At 37.0% G+C, this 23,095-nt stretch overlaps 1 protein-coding gene across 2 annotated transcripts in view; it reads left to right on the top strand.

The window, feature by feature from the left end:
• Positions 1-23,095, top strand: part of RASGRF2 (Ras protein specific guanine nucleotide releasing factor 2) — a 122,942-nt gene that overhangs the window by 93,079 nt on the left and 6,768 nt on the right. For both annotated transcript variants that reach the window (XM_010726098.3, XM_010726097.3), the window contains exons 19-24: positions 9,280-9,392; positions 17,876-17,936; positions 18,574-18,677; positions 19,310-19,394; positions 20,309-20,506; positions 21,969-22,048. In XM_010726098.3, the coding sequence (XP_010724400.1) occupies positions 9,280-9,392; positions 17,876-17,936; positions 18,574-18,677; positions 19,310-19,394; positions 20,309-20,506; positions 21,969-22,048 (641 nt within the window). The remainder of the gene's footprint in view (positions 1-9,279; positions 9,393-17,875; positions 17,937-18,573; positions 18,678-19,309; positions 19,395-20,308; positions 20,507-21,968; positions 22,049-23,095) is intronic.

Here is a 23,095-nt window from a genome sequence, read left to right as displayed (position 1 = left end):
TTCTTTCTTTCTTTTTTTTTTAGTTGCATTGAAAGTACTTTCCAGTTTGTTTTTTTTTTAATTTCGTTCTTTTCATTTTCTTTAACCCCTCTTTTTTTCATGCTCTTCTTCTCTTCATTCAAACATTGATAGGCCAACAAAGCTTTCTTTTTCCCAAAATAACAGCTGAATGTTCATGTTTCCATTTTGTTTTCAGAACATAATTGAGAGGAAGAGCGTAGGATTCTCTGGTTGTAAACAATAAAAACACAAATGCTGAGGCAGAGAGTTACTATGAAGACAAGAGCTTTGATGAGAATGGAAAGGACTTATGAAGGCAAAACTCCCACTTAACTCCTGTCAGAGATGGAAAAATAGGAAGGGAAAATGAGGCAAAGAGGAGAAAGTTCATGCATGATTTTTGTTTTCCTGGTGAGATCTTGCAGACTCATTTTGTTTAACAATACTTTCTTTTATCTAAACACTTCAATATACAAAATGAATAATACTGCTTCTGTGGCAAGCAGATGGAAATGGAGTTTGTCCAAGGAGAAAAATTTTTCATCTGCTGCTGAGGAAAGAAAAGCTGGCTTTTCCAGACTTCCCAGTTTTGAATGACAGTTCGATTCTTGTTCCCGCTGGCTTCTTTGAGAATCTCAGCTGGAATGAATTGGAAAATCTTGACTCTATTACAAACAACATGATTGCCAGATGGTGTCAGTGAGTTATGAAGTTACCACAGGATCTGGGGAGCAGACCAAAACTTGCATTTTGAGAGTGTAGGTCATGTTTTCGGTGCCTGACTCCTGTCTTGCTCCAACAGTGAAATAACCTTCTACAAATCATCCCCTTGCTTGCCTCATTAAGCCATGTTCGGTTTTCAAAAGAAGGTTTTTCATATGTAGTTACTGATCTTGCCTGGGGAATACGGAAGAAAGACACCTGTATATAGAAAATTATCCAAGAAAGTAGATTATGGTTAGGCACCAGTAGTTTTAGTATATCTTGCACATTAATTGGCCAATCGCATTTTGTGCATTATAACAAAAAAAGATAAAAATTCATTCATCTGAGCCCTATTTGGCTCTTGTTTAAAGGCATAAAGTAATGAATATTTTAGCTGACAAAGCTACAGTGAGCTTATTGTAGAATGTGAGCAAATCACACTTAAGCCACATTAACTCTGTGATAATCTGTATTTTTCTCACAGCAAGATATTCTGTGTTCCGACTACCTGTGAAGTAAACCCTTAAGATCTGTGGTCTGTATCTTGAAACAACAAAGATGCTTCTGGTGTTCTTTCTGAAGTAGACATGTAAAAATGCTAATTGTGAATTGAAAAAGAGGTTGCCACAAGGAGAAGGGAGCTGTGAGTGAGTGAGTGTTTGAGTGAGTGAGTGTTCGACATACTGTTGGTCACTCAGTAAAGAAATCAAGTTTACATGAATTTACTCCATGTGCAGAATACACATGCATATTCAGTAGTAATGTACTTAACTGTTATTGTGCTTTGTCCAAATAATGCAGAAACATAAGGGTTTGATATTCCATTACCCGTGGGGAGCATGAGTCACCCACAGAACAGTAGCTAGGCTTGCAATCAGTCAAACTAATTAGAGATACACTATCCACACTTCTGCTGGAGCATGACAGATCCACTCTCACTGAGGTCGCCCTGCAAAGCTCTGACTTGTACCAAGTCCCAGAACTTAGAGGCAGAGATGTCACATTTCCTGATTACTTTAATCTGACGGTACTTAGTGGCTAGATTCTTCTTTCAAGGTTCCTTTATACTACCGGATTTTACAGTTCTTGGATAATGAAAGGTTTGTGTTGTATGTGCTGAGAATTACTCAGTCATGGTATTAATGTAGCTTGTACTTTTATCCTAATTATATTCAACCTGAACCGACAAGCTAACACTGATACTATAGAACCAGAGCTGGCATTCCTTCCCTAAATGACGATTGTTTCTTGGCACTTGAAACTAGCTGGAAGACAAAGCTATTGTCCCTTGGTTGCTTTCTGAAATGAACTAGAAGTTCATTGATACAGTGATGCATGTTTTCTGATTGCCAGGTTTAGTATCTTTTATCTGTTTTTTTTTTCCAAAATATGTAAATATTTTGTTGTATGTGTATTTATAAAAATTTCATACAGCAGAATTATGTATGATAGTTGCGCTTCTATGAAAAAAAAAGTTGTGGAGTTCTGCATTACTGGAGTAATTCCAGTTAATTATGATAGAGTTTGATCTTCTGTGAAGTAAATTAGAAGTTACACTGTTGATGTCATTGCAATGATTGTCTGTTTACACTTTGGCATAAGAACAGATATATTAAAATTGTAAGGAAAAATCCATCTATTTAAAAATGTACCAATTTCATTGTGAATAGTCTTTCAGTAGGTCTCTTTCTGCTCCTGGACATATCCAGTGTTGGGCTCCCAGCAAGATTTTATCATTATCCTGTCACTTTAAAGTAATCAGTTATAGCCAGCAGCAGTGCTAGTCTTTCTCAATGTCTGTGCCCGTCTGCTATTTTCAGTTTGCTGCTGGCAGTGGGGGCAAAGGACAATGAGTCTGCACACAGTAAATCCACATTGTACGAATACTCATAGAGACATCCAAAACCTGACTCCAGATGTATGTGTAGTTTTCCCTTCTGATATTTTTGATACTTCATTAAATTTTTATCGTCCCTTCACTAATTAAACTCTTTTTTTGCTCTCCATTAGAGCATTTTCACTTCAGATATCTCTAAAAATTTTCCTTTTTCCTAGCCATTATCCATATCCCCAGCAATTTCTGTCTTCAATGACGTATCTTCTTACTCGATGCTTTTCCCCTAACCTTCCATGTGAGCATTTCTTGTTATTTCTACGTTTGTCTTTTCTGCTTCCCTGTGTTTCCTTCAAATATATCTCTCTTCAGTTTTTCTTGTTTATCATTTATGGCTGAAAGATCTTCACTGTGTAGTTATTCAAAAGATGAAGAGAATTTGCTAGGAAAAGACTTCAGTGCATTGATTCTTCTTGTTTGTAGTGATAATGTAAACTACATCTGGAAAACAACCAGTTATATGTACTGGTGCTGGAAATCTCGATTAGAAAGCAGTCAGCTTCTTTCCTTCTCTGCTTGAAAAAAGGCTTCCAGTTTCAGATGTGTTCTTGGTCAATGGATTAGTTTTCTGTCCATTTGTAATGATGCAGAGCCATGCAGGCTTGGGTGTGCTGCTTCCAGTCAGCCAAGTGTGCCTGCCACATCTTTTTGAGCAATTTTCCTGTGTTTCCTCAGAGCAATAGAGAGAAACAAAGAAAATTGGTCCAAATGTATTCGGCAAAGTCTGTCACAAGGGATAAGCATTACATTTATCATGACAATTTGTACTCCTCTTACTCCTCTTCACATGGCAATCAGAACTCTGAAGCCAGTGTCCCAATAGTTGTTTTCTGCTAGGTTTTTTTTTCTTGCCTTCTTGGCTGTATTTTGAGAGCTGAACTTAGATGAAATTATTTTTACAGGTAGCATGTATAGGTTTGTTGAAGTTGGAGATTTTTGAAGATCTCAGTAGGTTTCTTCATGATTACTCCTTGTACAGTTCCCTTGCCTAACCAATTGATTGGCATTCTGCTGTGGAGTGATGGCATCGGTGGACAAAGAAGAGGTAAATGATGGACCTGCTAGGGCCATTGACGTGATCCCATAACACATCCTTTTCTCTGCACTGGAGAGAGATGATTTGAAGACTGGACTATTCCACAGATTAAGAATTGATTGGATGGTTGCAGCTGGAGGGTTGTTGTAAGTGGTTCTGTGTCCAGTTGGAGGCTGGTCACAAGCAATGTCCCATAGGTGTATATCTTGGGACCGGTTCTTCAGCATCTTTATCAATGATATAGAGAATGGGACCTCAGCAAGTTTGCTGATGACTCCAAGCTGAGTGGTGCAGTAGATACAGTAGAAGGAAGAGATGCCATCCAAAACCCTGGCTTAAGAAATGGGCAGATGAGAACCTTCCCTCATGGCCCAACTGTGTACTAGACTGCATCAAAAGAAGCATAGCCACCGGGTCAAGGGAAGAAAACCTGCCCCTCTACTCTGTGCTGGTGTGGTCTTACCTGGAGTACTGCATCCAGAAGTAGAGTCCTCAGTATAGGAAAGATACACTTGTTGGAGCATGTCCAGAGGAGGGCCACAAAAATGATTCAAGAGATGGAGCACCTCCACTACAAGGTCAAGTTGAGAGAACTGGAGTTGTTCAGCCTGGAGAAGAGAACACTCTGGGGAGACCTGAGAGTAGCCTTTCAGTATCTAAGGGGAAACTACAAGAAAGGAGGGGACAGACTTAGCAGGGTCTGTTGTGATAGGACAAGGAGGAAAGGTTTCCAACACAATAAGGGCAAATTTAGGTTGGATATAAGGAAGAGGTCTTTTATAATGAGAGTGGGGAGGCGCTGAAACAGGTTGCCCAGAGATGTGGTGGAAGTCCAAGCAAGGCCAAGTGTAAGGTGTTGCACTTGGGTTCACGCAATTCTAGATATATGTATGGACTGGGAGAAGAACTCATGGAAAGCAGCCCAGCTGAGAAGGACTTGGAGATTCTGGTGGACAAAAAGTTGGACATGATCCATCAGTGTGTACTGCAGCCCTAAAGACTGGCTGTATCCTGGGCTGCATCAACACAAAAGTGGCCAGCAGGGAAAAGGAGATGATTGTCTAATTCTGCTCAGGTCTCATGAGGCCCTATCTGGAGTACTGCATCTAGGCCTGGGGCTCCCCAGCTCAATAAAGATGTGGAGCTGTGGGAGGAGGTAGAAAGGAAGGCCATGAAGATGATCAGAGGGTTGGAGTACCTCTCTTATGAGGACAGGCTGAGGGAACTGGTGGTCTTTGGCCTAGAGAAGAGAAAGTTCTGGAGCTCTGGGGGAACCTCACTGCAGTCCTCCACTACTTGAAGTGAGCTTAAATGCAGGAGGAAGACTAAGTTTTTACACTGTTTTGAAGTGGTAGGATAAGGTGAATGGCTTTAAACTGAAAAGAGTGGAGATTTAGGCTAGATGTTAGCAGAAGTTCTTTACTCAGAGGGTGCTGAGGCCCTGGCACAGATGTCTAGAGAAATTGTGAATGCCCCATCCCTGCAGGTGCTCCAGGCTAGGTTGGATGGGGTCCTGGGCAGTCTCATCTGCTGGGCAGTCTGCTGGGCAGTCCTGCCCAAGGCAGGAGATAGGAACTAGGTGATCTTTAATGTCCATTCCAACCTCAGACATTCTGTGATTCTGTGACATACTCAAATATTTTCCAAATAAATTATGTTCTTAGGTTTTAGCTCCCTTTTGTTTGCCTGGGTTATTCAGTGTTTCCTGACATTGTTTAAATGCAGAGTGTTTCCTCTCACTTAAGAAAATTTAAAGAAAGGGAGGAGGAAATGCTTTGGGAGTTTCCCGTGACAAAGCTTAAAAATTATATAACTACCACCTGTAATAAACCTACATATTTCTTGTTAAATCTCACTGGCGCATCTAGTTGTTTTTCCTGCTTTCTGCTGCCGCTGTCACAGTCTCTTGTCTTCTGGGCAGTGATTCTAAATCCAACATCCCTTTTCTTGATTTTTCACTCAGCTGGGTAGGTTGCTTCTGAAGCACTTTCATACTGCAGCACAGCTTTTCTAGCTCCTCCTGGCAAGAGAATTTGTATGTACTTTCTGAAGAAAACAGTACCATCTAGTCTTGTGGGTGGTAGTGATCAACAGGCTGGTTATGAATTTAAAATGTAATCATGCTGAACTTGGTGCTCTTCTGCTATAAAGGAGATGATGTTTAACCCTGATAAGCAGGTAAGCACCACAGTTGCTCTCTTACTCCCACCCCGTCCTCTTTGAGTCCATAAATAACAAACTTGTGAGCCAAGATAAAGAGGGTCGCTCAACACCTGCTCACCGATGCCTAACCAGTCCCCAGGCAATGACAGCATGCTGGCCAGCTTCCCCAGATCTATTGTTCTATATGACACCACATGGTATGTGACATCGCTTTGGCCAGTTGGGTCAACTGTGCTGGTTTTTTCCCTCCCAGCTTCTTGTTAGCCCCCAGCTCCTCACTGGCAGCACAGTGTCAGAAGTCCTTGGCTCTGTGCAGCACTGCTCAGCAGTAAATAGAACATCAGTGTGTTACCTCTTCTGCACTGCTCTACTGCTGTGAACTTAAATAAGTGATGGTCACCATTGTGCTTTTTAACAGCTGAGAACTTCATACATCCTATTCTTATCCTTTGTGACTCCAGGGCAGCCCTCCTACTTAACTCATCAGCTGTCTTTTATATATATATATATTTATTTATTTATTTATTTATATTTTTATTTTCATAAGTGATTTTGTACTGTAAATATTAAATATAGAAGCTGCACCATTTCCCCCCAGTGACAATAATGGACTTACAAATAAAAATTGAATTTCTTCCAGGAAATCTTAGTTAATTTCTCTGCTTAAGCCAACTGTAAATCTGAATAAAACTAACAAATCTTTAGGCTGATGTGGTCTCTAAAATATATTAGAGTTATGTACCATTTCATAAAGAATTCAGTCACTGTCAAACTGAAATCCACCTGATGAAAAGCTCAAAACAAGAGCAATTCTTGTCTGACTGATTGCATTTCTTTAGAAATATAGAAATTCCAACTGAATACTGGTATGCTGCGAATTCTGAGCAGCTGTTTAAATGTAAGCCAGTATAGCAACTTTACTTCTGCTTGCCAGCCTGTACTTCTACTTAGCAGAAATTAGGGAGCCTGTTTGCTTCTGCCAGGCCTGGTGGGTGCTTCAGTCTGCCTTATGCTGAATTTAGTGTCATTCTTTTTGCTACTCCTCCTAGTGCTGGCATGGTGGGATACTGTCAGGTTAGACGTGCTGAAGAATTAGAGAAATATATAAACAGAAGATAACAATGGATAAAAAATGTCACAAGATTAATTTAAAACTACATGTAGCGAAATGGCATACAAATACACAGTATGTCTAGACCTATCCATGTTTGCATTTTGATCTTCACATACCAATACTATAAATAAGTGTAATATATAAGTGTATATTCAGGCATAATGTTCATAATAGAGGTAGACCTAATTATTTATCTACAAATGTTTCTTGGAATTGATAGTTTTTTGGTGTGTTTCTATAATTCTGATAAACTTTCTACAAGAATTTAAGTACATTAAGTCATTTCCCTAGATTCTTTGGGCTTTCTTTACACCTGCAATATCTTAGGAATTCATAGATTCCTGACATTAGCTGGAAAATAGATTGTCTCTACAATTTTATTTTGAATTCCACATTTCTTCAGTGTTCTTTTCTTCTCACAATCTGAGAAGCAGATCACACATTGTAATTAAAAGAAAAATCCAAGCACAGAAAAAACACAGAGCAGCAACAAAAACGATGACAACAAGAAAAACAATGCCAAAATTTGGGGCTGTAAGACAATACCTGTCGAAACAACATTAATAGAGGACTTTCTCTGTCCTTTGGGAAAGATTATCTTTTATTGGATATAATGCATGCAAAAACCCAGTCCTTTTGCGTTGACTAGCAAGAACACAAACCATTTTGCTATTGAGGAGACAAAATGCTGACTAGCAGGTCGATGAAGATGATTCTGCCCCTCTATTCTGCTCTTGTGAGACTCCAGCTGAAGTGCTGTGTCTGGTTCTGGAGCCCCAACACAGGATGAACATGGAGCTGTTGGAGTGGGTTCAGAGGAGGGCCACAAAGATGATTAGAGGGCTGAAGCAGCTCCCTTACAAAGACAGGCTGAGAGAGCTGTGGCACTTCAGCCCAAAAAAGGGAAGTCTCCAGGGAGTACCTTATCACAGCTTTCCGGTACCTGTGGGAAAGCTGGGGAAGGATGTTCTGTAAGGGCTCGTAGCCCTTATAAAGGGTTGAGAATGAGGAGAAATGACCTTAAACTGGAAGAGCGGAGATTTAGACTAGATGTTAGAAAGAAATTCTTTGCTGCGAGGGTGGTGAGACACTGGAACAGGCTGCCCAGAGAGGCTGTGGATGCCCCTCCCTGGAAGCATTCAAGGCCAGGCTGGAGGGAGCTTTGAGCAACCTGGTCTAGTGGGAGGTGTCCCTGCCTATAGCAGGGGGGTTGGATCTAGATGATCTTAATGGTCCCTTTTAACCCTTATCATTCTATGATTCTGTGATTCTAACACTAATATTAATTATACTGGTTAACTTAGTCTGTGCAGATTTTTTTTCAAGATTTCTCTTCTAGCTGAATTTTGATAACTTCATATTCCAAATGGTTTTCTATTAAGAGTCACTGGAGCAAACACTACTCTCTTGTAGTTCAGTTACATTCCTTATGCTTTCACTAAATAATCCCATTTCTGTACCCCAAATAAATAAATAAATCTTCTTCTCCAAACAAGCTAAAATAGTTTCTAAAGCAGGCATTTTGGGCAACGGTTAAAAACAAAACAAAACAAAAAAACACATTATGGAACGAATTCAGTGCATTACCTGGAATTGTTTGTACTTACCCTTGAGATAATTGTCCAGCTTTCAGTTTTCTTACCCAAATGTTAGCTTTTAGCTTAATACAAGCATTTTTAACATCTTCTCCATGACCTACCTGTCCCTTCCTACCTTAAGATTTGTACATTGTTCTATTCTTTGATTTTCTCCTATTTGAAGTGTCAAGAGAAATTGGAGTTGTGTGTTTCTGTTCTTCAGTTGCAATCCTGTGTAAGTTATCAGTCTGACTTAAAAATAATTAAAATGCTACTAAATTAAATGTAGAGCCAGACAACTGATATGATTTATCAAGACTATATTGATTGAATACTTCACTGTGTCAAACAAAAAGCAGATCATTCCTAAGAGAAGAGTATGGAAGAAGAAATACAGAGGTTGAGAAAGAAAAATAGAAAAACTCAGTAAAACAGTGGGGAAAAAAACAGTGTCCACCCTTGGTAGATAGTGATCTCAGTATTGGAACTAAATTGTTTTTCCCCTTTTTTAGACATTGTAGGTCAAGAGATGGTAATTCGTAACAGGAAGATGAAGTCATTTGTCTGGCTTGACAATAGATCAGCAGACAGAAGAGTAGATAAATTATAGTCTTTCAGGTTCCCACTTTTGCAGCCTGTTGTTTTCAACAGCTGTCAAAGTTTACCTAGGTGTTCGTAGCTAATAGCACACAAAAAGAAATGGGAAAAACTCACAAAACTGTATCCTTTCAGTTATTTGACTAAAATAGCTAACTGAAGAAAAAGAAAATATAATTGTTTTCGTTTGTAGGATTTTGAACTAAACAATGAGCTGAAAATGAATGTGTTGAATTTGCTGGAAGAAGTTTTGAGAGACCCTGATCTTCTACCACAAGAAAGGAAAGCTACTGCAAATATCCTGAGGTAAATACATTTCTATAAAGTTCATCTATCTGTAGCATGTGGAATAGATACAAGAACATGTGTAACAGAATTCACATTATATGTTTTTCTCCAGAGTATTTTATTTTGGAATACCAGTAAGTGCTTTATTTGCTGTAAGACAGAAGAAATTTGAAGCATGTCATCCAGCAGCAAACAGAACATACTTTCAGGTTGATTTGTAGTGATTGTGGCTAATTATACACACATTGCACATATTGTACAATAGGATCTAAAGAGCAGTTAACCAAAGAATAATTTCGATATCTTCAAAATGGACTTGGGAAAACTTAGCCATGTCTATTACAAGGAATGTTTTAAAATTCCTTTGTAACTTCGTGAGTCTATGCAAACATCAGGTATCAGATCATGCCAAGTTTTGTTCAGAACTCAGTCTCTTAAAAAAATCTGGCAGCCACTGGCTCAATCTTTATGTGGTAGGGAAGAGTGCTGTCTAGTAAAGCAGGAAGACCATTCCCCGGTAAAACCCTGAATGACTCTTAGTAATGGGCAATCAGTGCTACTAAGCTCTTGGGAGGATGTTGACATTCTAACATGTCATGACAGTCACTAGACCAGACTTGCACTTTCCTTTGTGTTGACAGTTGTGTCTTCACTGCTTTGGGTAGCTTAAGGAGAGAAATTCTTGTTTAATTACTGCCACAGAATAAAAGATCCTTAAACTACTGCATAACCAGAATTATTTAACTTGGGTTTCAAACACCTTATTTTGAAATTTAGGGTTGTTGTTTGAGAACTGAGTGTCTAGTCATGCCAGACAAAGTCTTGCATGCATTTATAATTGAAAACAATTCATTATAGTAAGTGTGAATGTCTTATAGTGACATTTTTTCATGTAAATTATTCTACATTACCAAGAAACAGTAAACATTTAGGGACCAAATAATTATTAAAACAAGACAATGAAAAAACACAGATAAACCTATGATATGCCTAATATTTTCCTTAGTATTCTGCTGGATAGTTAACAAAGATGCAGTCAATGCTGTGTGTCTGAATTTTCTAAGAACATTTGACAGTTTTCCCATCTGATATTTATGTGAAAAAGAATATCAGAAAAGTAACACTATGTTGTTGATGGTGAAAAGAAAATATTGAAGAAAAGAAACAAAGTTCTTAATATAAGCAGTTTGTGTTAAAAGGACCCTGCTTCATTTTTATGTGAATAGAAATATATCTTTTTGTCAATGATACTGTGTGTGCTGTTATTCACACTATAAAAGGAAGTCAATTCCATGTATTTCCTTGGAAGAAAGTACAAAAAAAGCACAAAGGGATTAATTTGTTATACTGTAGCAGAATTTAATAATACATTGGTGGTAAAGACTGTGTCAGATTGCTCCTAGTGGAGAAAGTTACCCTAAGATCTTTAGCTTCTTGAGAAAATGTGAGTATTCCTGACAAAGTAGTGGAACAAATTTATAAGCCTGCAAGTATACCATATTGTTAACAATTTCCTATATCCAGTTTCACATTAGCCAGTTTTCTTTAAATGTTGCATCCAAAAATGAGATGTTGTAATTAAGTGTAAACTGCAAGTTGCCCCCAGTTACATCCTGCTATTCTATGAAATGGTGCATATCTTTTTTCATCTCTTTACTTTTTAGTAGTTGCTACTGTAGTATCTAAACACACTGTATATGGTAGTGGCTGTTCTGTGATTCTCATTTTTTTCTGTGAAAAAGAAAAAAATTAAAGTCTTTAAGAAGTAGAAGTTCTGCAAGTTATGAATAGAAGAAAATAGGACTAACAAAAGAAATCAATACTTGTAAATTAAAATTCTTGTAAAAATGCAAAATGTAGGCATAGAAATTGAACAACAAAAAAATTTTAATTAACCTACTTAAAATATTTTGTAGAACAGACTCTTCTCTAAAAATCATTCTTTTATAGCCACTGTCCTATGTTTCTGAAAAATATTATGGCACTTTACAAGAAAGCAAGTAAAGCAAAAGTAAGATGATCTATAAAAGTTCTTAGAGTTTGTTTTGGAGACAGGAAGAGAATGAAGATTTCCTGAGACAAGATCTTCAACAAAGCTATCTTTCATCAGGGTTTGCAGGTGGACACCTTCATCCTATCAGAATTTTCAAACAAAGTAGTTTGATTATAGATTTCATCATATATTATGGTCACAAGTATTTGGTTTCAACCTATAAACTAGCACTAGAAAAAAAGACTTTGGTGGATCAGTACATGGAGCTAGTCTTTTTGACTGAAAGAGGCATGAATTATCTACTTGCCTTCAAAATGAGATATAAAATTTAAACTTTGCCTATCAGTGATTATCAGAAGTCCTACATTACTTTTGAAGACCAGCGGTGTTGCAACCTGAAGCAATATGTTGAATATTTCCTTCCATACTGCCTAGTCAAAGTCCAGTAAAAATCAGTGGCACAGTGTTGTTGTCTCAAGGGTCCAGAAAACTTCTGTGTTCTATTTTCTGTGGTAACCATGTTTCTGTAGCAGCTGAAATTACTCCTGTTTCATAGCTGTGTATTTATTATATATACAAACCTTTGTACGCTTTCAAATACAAATATGCTTCAGGTGAAAACTGGTATAGAAATATAACTTTCATCATGTAAACTGTTGTTAAGTTGCAGTAGATTGAACCTCAAAATGTAATCTCCATGTTAAAAAATGTTAGTAAATGAAAATATATTGCCCCAAAGACTTACACTGAGGTAAATAAAATTTGTAGTTTTTAGGCTCTCTCTTCACTCACATAGGAGGCAGCTATTTGCCAGACATGTCAAATTTATTACCAGTCAGCTGTTTAGGATAAATTAATTTTCCAGGAATGGGAACTGCTTTGTGACCTTGTGAGAAAGAGTGTGTTAGAGCAATTCTGATTTTGGATGAAAATCATTCAGCTAAGATGAAATACTCAGATGTGTCATATATCTCATTCTTTCACTAAGAGAAGGAACTCTGATTCTCAAATCACCTCAAGAAAATGGGTTGCGTGCTAATTAGGAGCAGTTTCTCTGCTTTTGTAAAGCACTATAGTTACTCTCAAATATATGTTCTCAACTAGTTTATATGGTTAACTGAAAAGAGGAAATTATAGGACTTCAGGAGTAATCTGCAATTTAATTTTTTTGTGTGTGTAACTGTAAATCTGTGGTAATGACAGAAGGTGCACTTTACTTTTCCACAAGTCTTCATTTTTATTCCACATTATTAAAAAATGATGCTTATAAGCATTAAAAAAAATAATAAATTGCTAGTCCTATTCAGCTGACCTGTTGTCCCATGGAGGCTTCTGGCTGCCTCTGGAAGCATGTCCTCAGGAAAACCAGTTAGAGAGGTCCCCCTCTGATTCACCAGTTTCTCAGTGGATTGAAAGGTCAAGCCAACTCGACTGTTCTTTAAAATCTTAACTTTTAATAATCCAAAGTATAAAACTGAGTAATGGATTCAGTCACGGATTTGGCTTTCCTGGCCAGTTGAAAAGGCCCTTGCTCAATTTTGGAACAGATGTCATGAAGAATGAGAGACCAATAGAGGCAGAAGGGACATTATCCACATAACATAATTATATGAACCAAGTACATATCTAGGCTTTCTACTGCTAGACAAACAAAGAAAACTTTCTGTTTGCACTATGTTCAAAGATATAAGCACTAAAAGACACTGCTGGTGCAAAAAGCAGACACAGTAAGACAGAGGTGGTTCTTCCCCCTTCATTATTGTCAGATGCCTTCTGCAGTGATATTTCTGCTTATGGAACTAGGTCAAGATAAGTGTTTAATTGGGAGTTTTCTCTATGCATTGTCTCTGAAGATTTCTGTTTCTTGTAGAAGAAACAACCAAGACTGTTAGTCTTATAAATTGCCAGGTTTTAAGCAAACACTCCCACACTACACCAAGATATTATAAAGAGGTATTGTGTTCAGTACCGATGTATCTCTCATCACTATGACTTTTATCTGCATATGATTACAGTTTTTCTATCATCTGCCAACATGGTAGATTAGAGACAATGTCCTGAATGCTAAGAGGCCTGTAATGAAAGAAAGGTTGTTTCATGAGTTTCTTTAAGTGCCTCTAGGTTATAGTGACAAGAGGAGAGGAAAAAATGCTATGGTAAGACTCAGTTTTATCTGAAGAACCTATCTGCGAAACAAGCTGTAGGCAGCTGGTGAAGCACCCCTTCCAATGTAATTCATTTTCTGTCTAGTAAAAAGGAGTTTCTGTCCACCAGCATGGTCTAAAATTAGGCATGCTGACTTTTCCTCTGGAGGTTGTAAGACACCTTCCTCTCTCTGACAATTACAGAACATAGGCACTGATTTAAGAAGGATGAATTCGGCCATAGATATCCGAAAGACAGGCATCCAGAGCCTTTCTTGCTGTAGAAAGTGGTAGAGCTGTTCCAAGGTATTGCGCTCCTCTTGAGCTCAAGTACCCTTGTTTTGGACAGATGCTGCTCAGTCCATCACCACCACATAATGCTCCATGGAAAGTTGTTACTTATTTGATTTTCTTCAAGGTGGAGGGCTCCCACCTGATAACACTTAAGGGTTCTATAAATTACCCAAAGTTTTTTACTTTTACTTCATACCAGTTTGAAGACTTTTAACAGCATATTTTATGTGTGAAAGCCCAGATTTATGAGAAGGTTTTGATGAAACTTTCGTTCAGAGGTCTTTCCTGGGCCAGGATGAAAACAGCAAGTAGGAGTGAGTCAGTTAACATACCCTCCATGAAGATAATAAATCATCCAGTTGTTATGTGGGTTTCATAAGATCGGTTTTCTAGTTGTTCTGAAGAAGTGCTTACTGCCTGCTTTTAGATCTAAAAGACCTAAGCATATCAAAAAGCATGCATCAGAATTCTTCACTTTCATTCCACCTCTCCACTGTAGCTCTTAATTTCCCTTTTTATAGTTTACTCTCAATTCAGAAAAGCAGAAAAATTTAGAGTGAGGAACAGCATTTCTTATTGTAAATATATTGTTCAAGCACTTTGAGAGTCTGCATATGAGATTATGCTTGGGCTATCTCTTTGTAGGAGCCTGAGTGTCTGAAAGCAGAGTGCTTTGAGACTTTGTCAGCCATGGGGCACGCAGAGCAAATAACTCTTTTAGGCCACATAGTTTTCAGAAGCATACACTATGTAAATTTTCTCCTACAATTGACTGAACTGAGAGCACAGATGAGTATAACTGGCAGGTCTGAGCACCACATTAATTCATGCTACTGACATCCAGACAAACAGGTTTGCTAACATAACAGAAATTCTTTGGTTGTTTCTCTTATTGTTTATGATTCCTCCATAGTTTGATCATTTTTTTAAAGACTTTTAGAGTCTGCACACAAGTGTATGCCATGGACCATCTCCTTGAAGGATATTGGATAGAAATGCCTTGTTCTAGAAACTGATGTTGCCTGTGAGTTTACATGTGTATATGCATGAATGCATTTCTTGAAAAATCAGTTCTTTTTAAAAATGATTTTTGTTAGCAGATACTAGAAGAGGAGGTAAGAATGGTTTGCTTGAGATCTAACCAGCCTTTTTTAGTAGCCCCTGAAATCTAGATGGCATTTCGGTGATGATAAACCAGGAAGGTGTAAAGTAGTGCAGCAGGTAACTTAGTTGGTGAATAGTCGTATGTGGGGAAAAGGAAGTTCAAGAAACAATTTCTACTTCATCTTCCTCCGTATGAATATAAATGGAACCAAGAAATATGTGAAGGTCAAAATTTGATCTCTGGCCAGGATTATACCCTTTATGATCTCACCAGACAACACATTTTAGGCTGCATCACTTACTGCAGCTTTTAAAATATTTCTAAAAATATTGTATGTACAGTAAGAAAAATAAAAGACAGGTATTTCGGAACAAATTCTAGAGTCTTATGTTGAAAATTATTTGGGCTAGTCAGGTTTAAATGACAGCTACTAAGTGTAGGAATTGGAAAGTTATTTCCTACATACTTACTTTCTTCATAAGAATTTTACTTTGCTCCTGTATAAGAATAATGGCACTGTCACTCCATTCAGTCCTGCTGAGAGATATTGTTTAATGCTCATGCAAAATGTTTCTGTAGCTTTGCTTTCTTTTGTATTTATTTTCACATGATCCTGAGGTGCTTACCTGATTTCCAGGAGGTATTTCATGGCAACTGCCCAAGCAGAACTGAGGAGCTCAGTGTGTGCTCCTAGACCTCTGTTGAAATTAATTATCCCAAGGCCAGCAACAGTGCAGACTGAAATGGAAGCTACTACTGCTGTTACTAAGAAGTAATTTTATGCACCCTAGAGAGAGGTGATGTCCTCTGAATATTTAAATACAGAACAGTTATGGATAAAAGAATTTTTTCCTGAACTGTCTCTGAAGAGCAAGGGATTAAAAGTCTATATAAATACTGTGCGTATCATGAAAGAAATATCAGAAAGTAAAGAAGGGAAAAAGTTAAGTATTTCGAGCCTCGAGCCTATTTTGAGAATCTCATGTCTCTTAATTTCTATTAAGCAAATAATATCTTTTCTGTATCAATGGTGAGAACTCCAACCTATATAAAGTTAAATATAAGGAACTCGGATTATGAGTTTACAATATTACTGAGAATACTTGGGACAGAAGAGCCGAGCACTCTGGTTTTTTTAATGCTAGCGATGTGCATTTTGCTACATGATGTGCAGTAGCTTTCTAAAGGCAATCAGTCGTGAGATGAAACACAAAACAAGCTGCTGAGGAAACACAGATTGCCAATCTGTTTACAGTTACTGAGGCTGCAAAGAGCTGTTTTGTGAAGAAACCTTGTGTTTTCCTGAAGAAGTTGACATGCAAGACTCAACATGACTTGCCCATTAGATATAAACATTTAGTACTGTTACAAAGAGATGAGCATTTTCTCTGGATTTTATAGGCTGAAATGAAGGCAAGGAGAATTCTTAGGTTCTTTTTCTGTATATCTTTACTAACCTAGTCCTTCAGTTTGGCAAGCCAAAAGAAAACAACAGCAACTCACAACAGAAGAACCTGGGGTACTAAGCATTGATACTTCCTCCCCACCCACATAGTACAAATTCCATATTTTACACTGACTGCTAAAGACTCTAGGCAATATAAGCCTTTTCTTTCAATTCTTTCTCAAATGGTATATAGAAGGCTTGTCTCTACAGAGCGCAGAAAGAGGAACTATGAGAAAATGTCTCCTCCAGTTGCTCTGTTCCATGGGACAATCAGTGAAACTGGATCTTCTTTGAAAACAATTATCTAAACTTTCCTTGAAAATTCAATTGATAAATATTCTATGGCTTCTGCAGAAAACTTGTCTCAGTGATTTCCAGCTGTCGGTGAATGCAGGTGAATTTAAACATAATGTTCAAACTAAATCTTCCTTAATCTGCATCAGTCTGGCAATTTTTTGCTCTATCACTGTTGTCTTTATAGCCAATCTTTTACACACTAGCATATTTTTATTTCTCTTTAAATATTCTTTCCTGTATTATATAAATCCAGCATATTCGAGGTTTGTTTGAGCCTATGCTTCCCAAATACTTTATCAGACTTTTTGATTTGGACTCATGCCATGTTGTCTTTGTCCTGCTGTGATGTTCAGGTCTGGTCATAGTACTCCAGCTGAAACAGTGCCAATAGAGTAGAATTACACGTTACCTGTGCTTTATATGCAGTTATCTTGCAAGTTGAGATGTTACCTGCCTTTCTGGAAAGAATATTACATTATAAAATGAAATCCCTGAAATCTTCCAAAAAGGATCCTCCCAAGACTGACGACTCATTAAGTTCAGCACTGAGACCAATTGTTCGCAGGGTAAATACCGTACATAAAAGAAGGGGATAAGATCTTACAATGATGTACTAAGTTAATACTTTAAAGAGGAGAGGCTTAGATAAATACTTGTTTCTTCTGCTGGGTTCATTTTGACCCATTATTCTGAAATAAATTGCAGGACAATAATCATAGGCTCTACAGGAGAATTGAAAACATGTTCAACACTTCTGTTACTGAAAGCACAGCACACACTTGCTGCAAGTAAAATCTGCTGTTTTGTTGTCTGTTTTCATGTTCAGAGCTCTTAGAGCAGGTCAGTGAAGAGGATAGTCTGGTGCCAATAAACACTTCCCAATGAATCACTCTTTCATTGTACTATCTTTTCTTCTTCTCAAATGTTGTTTACCCAAATATTTCTCCAAAATATCATTTAGTATGCCATTTGAAAATCAGAGAAGAGGCTTGAGATGCAGTTCCTCTCCATAACTGGCATTTTACCTAACATAATGCTGATACATGATTTTATACATTACGTTGAAGCCAGGAAATCCAATATTATTATTATTTTCAATTTGCATTCTTCAATTGCAATCTAAGAATTTATATTAGGTGAGCATGCTTTCCTGTCTCAGAAGATTTCTCTTAACCATAGGTAATTTTCTTTATGTATGATGTTTGCTGCTTAATTTTTTAGGGCACTTTCTCAGGATGATCAAGATGATACCCATTTAAAAATAGAGGATATCATTCAGATGGTAAGTTCATCTTGAAATGTAAATATGCCTACAGAGATATAGCATACTTAAGTCATTAAACTGTATCACTTCTTCACCTTTGCAACTCAGGACAGACATACTATTCTTTTATACCATGGATATACATTTCAGTTTAGAGAGAGAATTTGGTGCTCATATCAAAGATAGTTAGGTCAGAACTTAGCGATTTGGTGTTAATGAAAAACAAAACAAAGTGAAAGATGAATATATTTGAAGTGATAAATATCTACCATCTCAGCAGCCATCAGAACCTTAGTTGTCTTTCACTGATGGGAACTGCCCTCCAAACCTTACAGTCACCATCATCTCCTAAATATTGATACTGATAAGTATGTGAGCAGTGGAAGGTTCCATGAAAAGTGGCACAGAATGCATAGAACTTAGTTAACCTACATATATACTCATAACTTCGTACATGCCTGTTTTCACGTGGGTTTCCAGCCTGATGTTTAACCTCACATTGCTAACAATTTTTAATTAATTCTTATTTCTCTGTCTCAAATAAGTTAATTACAATTCTATATTGAAAATGCATATGTAGTCTTTAATACACTGTGCTCTGAAGTACTCTTTTGATACAAAGGGAGATCCTTGCATGTTTTTCTTGTTTTTGCAGTCAGAGTGTCCAAAACCAGAGTGCTTTGAGACTTTGTCAGCCATGGAACTTGCAGAGCAAATTACTCTTTTAGACCACATAGTTTTCAGAAGCATACCCTATGAGTAAGTGTTCTCCCATAACTGACAGAAGTGAGTGCACGGATGAGTGATTCTGGGCACACTAGTTCATGCTGCTGACATCCTGGCAAAAAGTTTTGCATATATAACAGAATGAAATCTTTTGATTGTTTCTGTTATTGCTTATGATTCCCCCATAGTTTAATCTTTTTTTGAAAGACTGAGGTTTTCCAATCTGTTTCTGTGAAAAAGTCTGTGATGTAAGGCTTTGGGTTATTGAAAGGTGAGTATAGTATGGAAGTGCTCAGTCTCTGGGGAGGGGATATCAAATAAGCTTTCCATAAAACCGCTAGCATTAAAAATAAAAGTTTCCATACATACAGCAGTTTACAATTCATATAAACATGTAAACTGATAAGACCAATTTCAAATTGGGTCATAATGCTGAAAAGTTATGGGAAAGTTGGAGGCAAATCTTTATGATACTTACAGCTTTATTTGTTAGCATTAATAATGTAGTAATGAAGTGCTGGAAGTAGTGTAGAGCTTTGTAGTTATCTTCTAAAAATATGAGGTATACTCAAAATACATTCAGGCTACAGTTACAGACAAAGACTCTGTAATGTGTTCATTAATTAAATTTTTGTTTTTGTTTTTTCTTTCCACTCATTATCTAGAGAGTTTCTTGGGCAGGGCTGGATGAAACTGGATAAAAATGAGAGAACACCCTGTATTATGAAAACTAGTCAACATTTTAATGATGTAAGTACTTACAAATATGGATTGCCTTCTAGGAATGCTTTTGACACTGCCTGTGACCTCTGGAACAAGAATATCGTTTTTACAACATTTTATAATTTCTTATCTAGCAGTGAATGAATGCTATAGTCTTCTGATTAACTTTTAAAATCAATGCATACAAAGATTCTCCTTTTCATTAATTGCTTCTCAGCATTTCAATAACTATAAAATAAACTAAAATATTTTAAACTATCCTAAACTGTCTTATGACTTACAGAATAAAATAATTTTTTTCATAGTGAAAACATAAAATCAATTCAGTTTAATGAATGTCCTTTGAATCTCGATCTGTTTGTTCGTTACCATTTTCTGTGAAGACATTCCAATCAGTGTTACTGCTGTTGGCTTGAAGATACACCGCATTGCACTTCTTACCCTTCTTTCATATGCTCATTCACATCCACTGTCCTACAACAGTGTTCTCAATATGCTTTTCTGATTTTATTAAGAACTGTAATTTCAGTTGTACATCAGTTATATTTTCTACCTTGTTTCTTAAATAATTGTTTCTAAAGTGATTATATTTAGATGTCCTCTTTCTTTGGTCAGATGAGTGCAGACTCAGATCCAAATCTCTTATTACAGGTTCTAACATCCCTTATACACATTCATATGTTTTCGCTTTCAACTTTCCAACCTTCACAAGCCAACAGAACATTCCACAAACACTCCATAACCGTGCATGCAGGTCTTTATCCAATCAGAGTCATGAGCCATTCCTAGCCACACACTCTTCCTCCAGTCAGGGTCATCGCTACGTGGCCATCGTGCAGCTTTATTTTTCTCTTCTGGAGGTGTCCTTGGTGTTGCTTTCTCATGCTGCTTATCTTGCTCTGCAGCTTCTACTCTGAATAGTCTTTCTTACATTCCCACAGATGAGTAACCTTGTTGCCTCCCAAATAATGAATTATGCCGATGTCAGCTCCCGGGCTAACTCAATTGAAAAGTGGGTAGCTGTAGCTGATATTTGTCGATGTATGCACAATTATAATGGTGTATTAGAAATCACATCAGCCTTGAACAGAAGTGCAATCTACAGACTGAAGAAAACTTGGGCTAAAGTTTCCAAACAGGTAAGAAGGATGTTATTACACTTTCTAGTGTATATCATCGGTATGTTGTTCAGACAGCAGTGTGTTGTAGGATTCCTCTGATAGCAATTTCTGCTTTAACAGTACTCATGACTTGAAGTATGAAGTTGTGCTGGTATGTCATGTCAAGGTGTTTTGTATTTAATGTATCCTCTGTTTGGTGTTATTAATTAAGTATTTGTGAGAAAAAACTAATTTCAGTGGAATTAGCACATCTGCTTTGAATGGTTTGTAAGAAACTTAATGAGCGGTGTAAATCTCAGCTTTCTGCTATTAAAAAAAACATTTTATTATGGTGCCATAACAGAGTGCTGAGGTCAGTAGGACAGAACCAATCACTTGTAAGGTTAGGCAGTATTTGGATAAAGCGTTATTTGCAACCATTTGAAATATCTCTCTAATTGACACGCAAGAAGTTGGGCTTTTATTCATACATTTCCTCCTCAGTATAGTCCTGCAGTTATTGCAGAGCAGACAAGCAGCCCAAATAACAAAATCCATTTTCTGACTGTGCTGCATTCTCCAGTCAGCTTACTTTCATATGCATTTTATCTGTGGCTACTTTCTTTTGGTTGAAAATATGATAAAAATCCTCCAATATAAATTCTAGGGTAAGAGTTTACCTTAAAATGAAAAATATTAAAAAATATATAGAGATATATATATATATATATGTCTAGGATTTGTAAATGTAAATATAAAATGAACAAACATAAAGCCCAAAAATTAATATTATTGCACTGATCTCCAGTGCTTATTAGAACATTATCAATGTGTTTCACCAGCCTTAATAAGAAGGTGGCTGTTTCTGCCTACAGCTTCCTATTAACTGGAATTTCCACTTCAAATATGACACACCTCTCAGGATTCTCTGTTTTCTCATCTGTACCATAAATAAATAATGAAAACAAAATGTATTTTCATTTGTGGAGTAACCAAGCTGTGATAATGTCCAATGAAAAATCAATCTTGTAAGGCAGTAATAACTTTTCAAATACACATTCAGCTTTTATCAGAAACTTGAGGCAAAATCAGTTTGATGCAGGCTGCAAGACAGTAGTACATCTTTACTGCCCCTAGTTTCAGTGAACCCAGCTGTGGAGCCTCAGTAACGTGTAAAATCATGCCTCTAATATTGTTGTATACGCAGTAAATTGACATGTTGCTCATTAATTTAGTGAACATGGGCTGTTTTCTGAAATTGCAGGCTAAAACTATCAGTATAGATCCATATTCTGCGGATCACTGAAAAGAAAATATTTTAGGATGCCTAACTTAGTCTTGCAGAAAAGCATTAGGACTACAGTGAAGCTAGATGCTTAGTACCTGTATTGTTACTTCTGAAATTGTGGTGAAGATACTAAGCGAATTACATCTTTAAAAAATCTGATACCGGTCTTCCACGTTCAGTGGCAATGATGTTTGTAATGTGTTCTCCTTCTAGGCAAAAGTACTCATGGACAAGCTTCAGAAGACTGTGTCATCTGAAGGAAGATTTAAAAATCTTAGAGAAACACTCAAAAAGTATGCTTACCTACACAACACAATTATGTTATGTTACGAACAGTGGATAGTGCATGTTATAGATGAAGTGGCTTTGATTAAGTTTTAAAATTAATCTAATATTGGGTAACACTTCTATCTAAAAACCTTTTACATTTTTTTTTCTATTTGGATTTTTTCTTTTCGCTCAATATCGTACAGTCTAGCACTCTGATAGGTAAATATGATGTCTGCAGAGAATTGCTGAAACAAATGTAACTGTTATTCTGTGCAGAGTTTTACTTACAAACTTTTTCAGTAAATGTAAAACCAGGTTTATAAATAAAGATTCTTATTCAGAAACAAGATTGAAAATTTTATTGCTCCAGATAGTTTAGGGCTGATGAATAAGCTTTAGTCAGATCAAAGACCCTTTACCCCTTTATCTTATCTCTGAGAGTGCCCTGCAGCTGATGCTCAGAGGAACACAGTGCACAGAACATTGGTATTTCCTCTCCTATATCCTTTCACCCCTTGTAGTCTGCTGCTCTGGAAAACAGCCTGTATATTTGTACAGTAGTTCCTGAATTTATAAAACCTATATTTTTATAAGTTCTTTATTTAAAAGTAGGCTTTCCAGAATGGAGTATTAGAACTACTTTAAATGGTCTTGAGACAAGCAAAGAATTGAACTATTAGAATAATTACAAATGTTAAAAATATATACATTAAGTATAGCTCCTGTTAAGCTTAACTCCTTTCAGTCAATGTAATGTTTGCCTGTGCACAATAATCATCCTTATAATACAAAAAATACACATAATTAAGAGCTTGGCTAAGCAAAGACAGCAGTTTGCCATTAGCAGTACATCGATGGTCCTTCTTTCTCAGCCAGAGCTTCAGAAAACCAGGTTTGCTGCTGTTTCTTCTGAGATAAGAATCAGCAAGTGTGGAGTAGTGATTATTGCACTAGGGAAGCAGCAGTCACTCTATTCCACTCTTCTGTCACCACCAAGAAAAACTACTCCCAATTTTCTAGAGCTGCTATTCCTAGTTTTCCAGATCATCCTTCCTATCTCAGTCTTTTGT

This window comes from Meleagris gallopavo, chromosome Z (assembly GCF_000146605.3).
Source record: "Meleagris gallopavo isolate NT-WF06-2002-E0010 breed Aviagen turkey brand Nicholas breeding stock chromosome Z, Turkey_5.1, whole genome shotgun sequence".
Taxonomy (NCBI): domain Eukaryota; kingdom Metazoa; phylum Chordata; class Aves; order Galliformes; family Phasianidae; genus Meleagris; species Meleagris gallopavo.
The sequence above is the reverse complement of the archived record's forward strand: the minus strand, read 5'-3'. Positions and strand labels throughout refer to the sequence as shown.